General features: G+C 39.8%; 1 protein-coding gene across 1 annotated transcript; it reads right to left on the reverse strand.

The window, feature by feature from the left end:
- Nucleotides 1-5,200: 5,200 nt before the first annotated feature.
- Nucleotides 5,201-6,196, reverse strand: NEUROD4 (neuronal differentiation 4). The gene has a single exon (XM_060165645.1). It carries the CDS (start codon nt 6,194-6,196, stop codon nt 5,201-5,203), a length of 996 nt encoding a protein of 331 aa, XP_060021628.1.
- Nucleotides 6,197-6,626: the final 430 nt, after the last annotated feature.

The raw sequence follows: 6,626 nt of genomic DNA on the forward strand, positions 1-6,626 counted from the left end.
CTTGACTTAATGCCTGGCCCAGAAGAAGTGCTCAGCAACCATTTGCAAAATTGAATTGAAAAGAAATATATAGTACTATGTATATGTGAGATAATAGCATTCCTTTCCTACATCGTCTTAGGTCAGATGACAGCAAAGTGCTACCACAAGTCTTCTTTTAGCTCCAGGCCAATTTCTAGAAAAGAAAGAAAAATACAATGCTTCCTATCTCCCAAATTCAGGAAACTTGCCTTTGAGGATTTCTGTTAAAGGTGTGCCTGTGATGAGTTAGAAAATAGCACATTCCAGCATAAGGGGTACTAATCAAAAGGCTTGGCTTTTGATATTGGCCCGACTCAATGATCAACCGTATGAATTCAAAGGATCTTTTCTGCTTTCTTGTTCTCAATTTCCTCGTCCCTTCCCGTCTACTCCCAATAATGACAATAGCAATAACAATAATATATTACTTCCTTTGTGCCAGAACCTGAGATAAACCCTTCACTGGCATTATCATCACTTCTAATTCTCATATCAACTCTGTGAATTGGTGGGATTTTTATGCCCTTTTTGTCAAGAAGGAACTTGAGACACAGAGATGTTAACTAAATTGCCTGGTTAGCTTTGAACTCAGCCAGTTAGATTCAAACCCAAGTCTGTCTAAAGATCTCTATGGACTCCCGAAATAAGCCTACTGCAGTCACCATCAGCACTCCCTAGTCATATTATTAGAGACAAAGAGAAAAGTCAGTGTGAGAGTAATCAAAGAATAATGAATAGTAACATGAATGGTAATAAATACCATTTATGAAATATGTGCTTTGGACATGTTATCTCAGTGAATTCATCAGAATGACCCTATGAGGAAGTCATTGCTATTACTGCCCTTTTAAATTTGAGGGAACTGAGGGTTTCGCAAGGTAATCAATTTAATAAAGGTAATTCAAGTAGTAAGTTACATAACTAAAATATCATTTATTAGATCCTAAAGCCAATGCTTGCAATTAATGCACCAAACTATACTCTGAAGTTAGATAGACAGAAAAAAATAATTTTGAAGATAGGCTGTTCCTGTGTTGTAAAAGATTTTATTATTTTCATATCGATAATTCCCTGTTCAAACTTTCTTTCTAAAACTCTAAAGATATATAAGATGACAGCCATGAAATGAATTTAAGCCCTCGGAAAGATGGGCACGTTCAAGAAACAAAGCATTGATCTGTGAGCTAACCTATATCTACATAGACAACGTACAATTGAAAGCTGAGCTTTTGTCAATGGAAAGAGAGTCTTTTCTCAGGTTCCATTTCAGACCTTGGGTATGGGCCAGCCTGGGTCACAGATACAACAGGCTGCCATATGTCATATGGACAATTTGAGGGGTGTCAAAAAGTACCTCCTCTTCCACCAGCTCTAGCCTTTTGTAGATATGACAGCATTATGTACCTACCAGCCAAGCAGCCAAACAACCAAACCTTTTGGATAAATCATCTAGTTCAAATCCTGGCTCTACCTTTCACTAGCAGTGTGAGCTTGAACAAGTTACTCTATGCCTTAGCTTCGTAATTTGTAAAATGAGGATGATACTAGTGTCTCCCTTAGAGGGATTGTTGTAGATTGAAGGAATACATGTAAATCACCTAGAAAAGTGACAGTACATAGTAAGCATTTCTAACAGCTAGATGGTGATTGTGGCTGGTATCTGTCAGTTTATCTGTATTCCTCTAGAATATTCTTTGCTAAATGTTCTCTTAATAATCATCAAATGATGCGTACATTATTATTCATTCAGTATTGCAAAAAATTGGAAAAATCCAAATTTTGTAATTTAGTATCATACATTATGTTTTCTTTACTTAAAATGTTAACCAGCTATAACAAAGAATTAAGAAAGTTTGATGATATATGAAACTACTCAAACGTATGTGGTGAAATAAAGTATGCAGAACTGTGTTATATTATGCTACCAAAAACAGAAGAAAAAAGGAGAGGATAATCTAACTTCATATTTGTACCTAATGTACCTAATATTCTCTTATATATGCATAAAAGATCTCTGGTAACTAGTAAACTAAAAATTAAAAAGTGGTTTCCAGTTGGAGAGTGGGTACTGGACAGATGGAGGATGGGGTGGGAGAATGACTTTCATTCCGTAATTTTTGTTTCTTAACTATTTTAAACAAATTCTCTCCCTTGATTAACCAACAATATTTTATTAAAGTTTATTTTTATCATCATCATCATTATTATTTCTTTGTCATCAGCAGTTTATGCATGTAAAAAGGGACCCTGGAAAATTTTCACTGGAGAAATCTGAAGGAAAAAAATCATGAGACGGAGCTATTGCCAAAAAACACGCTTCATAATTTTTTGAAGAGTTGGTAGGCCCACCTAAATTTTGGATAATAGTTCATCTTCCTGTGGTCCACCTCTCTATAAGTCATCTAAGTCACCTGTTTGATGGCTTGGAATGCTCCAAGCCCTAGATTTGTTTTTTTCTCAATTGCATGGTTGATTATGTGAATAGCAGAGTGCATCTAGGCTTCTAGCTACTTGGTTTGGACCTTTCAAGTCTTCTGGCAAGATCAGTTGAAATATGGGATGTGTAAATCCTCCTGACAGGCCAGCCTGTACTCTGCTGCTGCTCGCAGGATTTAGAGTCAAAGAAAATTAATAGGTGAGAGTGAAGAAGAACTTTTAAGGTTGACAATGCAACACAATGTCTAAGAAGACTCACAGCTTTATTTCTGCTAGGAAAAGAGGAAAAACTTTTTTTTACAAAATGTTTAAGCAATTGCTTTGCATTATCGGGTAAAGTCCCCAGAAGAAAAAGACCATCCGGGGTTGGAGAGTAGGTTCTTTCCAATTACACTGCATTTCCAAATTTTATTCAATTATAAAGTCTCTCTGAACAATCCCACACTGGTTCATGGGTACCATACTCCCCAAAAGCATAAACAACAGATTCCCAAAAAATAACTGGCTCATCTTAGAGTGAAGGAAAAAAAGTCTAAAAATAGTACCTTGCATAGCCATTCAAATTATTGCTGCTTTTTATGAAATTATTACAGGTAACTCTGCACTAACTTCCTCCTTTGCCCTCACCCTCAAACTCGGGAATTTCTAGCAAAATTATGAGCTACTTTCCAAATGAAGTCTTAGGGTAGGTTTGCAAGCACATGTTTAGAACCCAAGGAATTTGCATGGAATGGAGAAATAAATTAAATAAATAATAACTAATAAATAATTCAGACAACATTCATTATCTACAAACTTAAATGCCACAAAATGCTAGCTTCAAGGATAGATTCCCCCCATAGCCTCTCAGGAAGGTAAGTGTCAGTATAGACTCAGAAAGCACATAGGATGGCTGTATAAATCATTTTACTTGTCTATTCCCTCTAGGGCAAATCGTGGTGAGGGGAACCACTTTGGTGTCTGATGGGGTTTAAGAGCTCTCTGCAAGGATACTTTCAAGTGGATTTACAAACCAAGGGTACAAAAACGGTAGGATTACTGCTGCCAGCAAAACGGAAAGAAAATGACTTAGACTGTAAGGAGATAATAAGAGGGTAAAGAAAGTCAAGATACACAAATAGTTTGGCAGGTTTTAGGGGGTAGCTAAGCTGTAGAAAATGGCATACTAATCTGCCTTATCAATTTTATTCATTGGCCCTATTTGTGTACCCTGCCTGCTTCCTAAACTTATCCTCTCTGGCAGCGGCAGGATGTGATCCACTATCAGGTAAACCATTGAAGCTTTTGGTTTGCTTTAAATAACTGTCCTGGCAGACTGAACAGGACAGTGAAATTTCTCAGATCACAATTCTCTGGAAAAAAATAAACTTGACAAAAGTACTGCTGATATAAAGGAAAGAAGAGTTACATGAAGAAAAATAAACATCCTGCAAATCAGGATAAACCTGTGGTGAAGACACGAATTGGTAGAAGCATTCACTGACCTTGGATTTGATTTCTGCATCCCTAAGTCTGGTCACTTGAAATGTTATCTACAATATGGAATAACATATTTTAGAAGTGAGGAAGAGGTAACAGTTAGTGGGAATGAGACAAAAGAATTATATGTATGTTGGAAAAACTCAAGTTTGGTCAATAAATCGATTGGTGCTTGTGCTTCTAGAATATATGTGTGGACAAAAGCTAGTGGTTTTAACCATTTTTTCCTTAACCAAATGAAATTCATCTTGCCAAAGAAAACCTAGTGGTTTTCCCATGGGCGGGTGTGAGCTGGAGAGAGTCCCCAAACGATGGTTAGGTAGTATCCAGCAGCCATTTTATTGCTCTTGAATGTGGCCTGGGTTGTTTGCTGATTCCAATAGCAGTACCTGAGCTTCATCAGAATTTCCAGGGCCCTCAGGTTACGAAAGCCATGAAATGGTCTAGATGATTTCTCCAAGTCCCATTGGTTGTAGGAGTCTGAGGTTTCAGTGACTTGCTTGCCCCACCTCTAGTACTGAGAAAAGTGCTTTTGAAATGTCATCAAGAATCAGGTTGGTATGAGATCTCTATTATGGTTCTCAAATTACTATGGAAGATATGTTCAGCTTTCAGCCCAACAAGAAATAAAGCTACTCTCTTAAAGAACATTATTCACAGTGACAGCCAAGTTAGAATGTTAGCCTCTGGAAGCTATTTTTAGATAAATGCAAAGAAGTCCTATCATCAAGTCCCCGAGAGACACGCATTGGCAATTCCATTTGATCATTCCACGCACGGTGTCCATTTCCTATTACTCCTCAATCCTTCTACTTTCAAGAAGTTTATAGGAGTGATCAGCAAAGTCACAGAATTTCAGAACTATGAAGGACTTTAGAAATTATCTAGACTTAGAACAATTGACTGATTTTACCAGTAAGTAAACAGAGGCCAGAAATGAAAAATTAATTGGCATAGATCATTCAGTGAGTTTTTGGCACCACTAAGATAGGATCCAGGGCTTCTGTTCTATTTTCACATGATTGTAAAGAGTCATATAATTTCACTTTAAGACCCTAAACAAAGGAATCAATACAATATGAGAAGTTGATGAGAAAAGAGAGACAGGTGTAAGAAGGTGTAAACAGACTGGGACTATTTTGTTTGATATGTTTGTTTGATATGTATCTGTAGGGTTCCATTAAGGTCACTGAGTCTTCAGCTCAACCACTTGAGTTATGGGAAATGTCTCCACATCTTCCTCTGAAATGCTGGTCTGACTGCCCTAATCAGTGAAGATTGTATTGAGTTGGGCCCCAATGCCATGATGGGGGTAGGAATCATAGGACATATCTATGGGAACATCATAGCGGGGTGTACCAGCCTGAAAGGGAGTTGAATGTACATGCCCTGAGCTTAGACTAGCAGAGGGGTAATGTGGCATGAAACTGTAGGATTTATCCAGGTCAGGGGAGGCATCTTGCTTCAAGGAGAAGTTCCCACTGATGCTCAGGGGTGGAGTAAGTGGGCCCTCATAAGGTGGTGTACCGCAGTCAGGTGGGTGGCTCCCAAAGGATGATTCTCCCAAACTCTTGAATACTGGGGGTTTGAGATTAATAAGATGTGTTTCCATATGGCCATAAGGAGGGCTGGGGAGCCCAGGAGACTGATAGTTGAAGTTGTGGACAGAGATGGCAGAGTCACAAATAGGAGATTTCTCCTCACACTTCTCCAGGAGGACAGACTGAGAGCCCAACTGGAGGCATCCAGCCACCAGGTTGCTTGTGGGCTGAGAGAGCCCTTTACAGAGCATCTCCACAAAGCCCTTCCCTTCAGGTGTCTGTCCAGTTTCTAGGACCTCAGACAACGCCCAAATATAGTTCCTGGCCAGTCTAAGAGTCTCTATCTTGGAGAGCTTTTGGGTCTTAGAGTAGCACGGCATGACCCTCCTCAGGTTGTCCAGGGCATCGTTCAGGCCATGCATCCGGGTCCGTTCCCTAGCATTAGCCTTGACTCTTCGAGCCCTGAATCTCTCAAGGCGAGCTTTCGTCATCTTCTTTTTCTTGGGACCTCTTCTCTTAGGCTTCTCCCCATCTTCTTCCTCCTCTTCTTCCTCCTCAATACTGTCATGCTCTTCAGCTAAGCTGCCAGGCATCCCATAAGCAGCTGGTCTTCTCTCCTCCTCCTTTATCTCATTCGGAGAAGCCGGACCTTTGTCCATCCAAGATGGTGTGTTGACCAACTCTGTCATCTCCTTGGGTTTCACATAAGATTTTGCCATTTCCAGACTCTGGAAAAGGAAACAGCAATGGTTAGTGCCTGTGAACATCTGATTTGATTTAAAACTAAATTTTCTTTTTATGTCTTAGATGTAAAGCACAGAATTTGTATTGGAATTCAACTTATAATTATCTAGCCCAGGTTCTCCATTCTAAATAACTAATCTAGGGCTTCCCTGGTGGCGCAGTGGTTGAGAGTCCGCCTGCCGATGCAGGGGACACAGGTTCGTGCCCCGGTCCGGGAAGGTCCCACGTGCCGCGGAGCGGCTGGACCCGTGAGCCATGGCCGCTGAGCCTGCGCGTCCGGAGCCTGTGCTCCGCAACGGGAGAGGCCACAGCAGTGAGAGGCCCGCTTACCGCAAAAATAAATAAATAAATAAATAAGTAAGTAAATAAATAACTAATCTAAACTCAGATAAATGCCCAGGACAC

The sequence above is a fragment of the Lagenorhynchus albirostris genome, chromosome 11 (genome assembly GCF_949774975.1).
Source record: "Lagenorhynchus albirostris chromosome 11, mLagAlb1.1, whole genome shotgun sequence".
Lineage (NCBI taxonomy): Eukaryota > Metazoa > Chordata > Mammalia > Artiodactyla > Delphinidae > Lagenorhynchus > Lagenorhynchus albirostris.

Excerpts from the sequence above, each read along its gene's own strand:
- NEUROD4 (XM_060165645.1), bottom strand. The coding sequence starts at position 6,196 with ATGGCAAAATCTTATGTGAAACCCAAGGAGATGACAGAGTTGGTCAAC.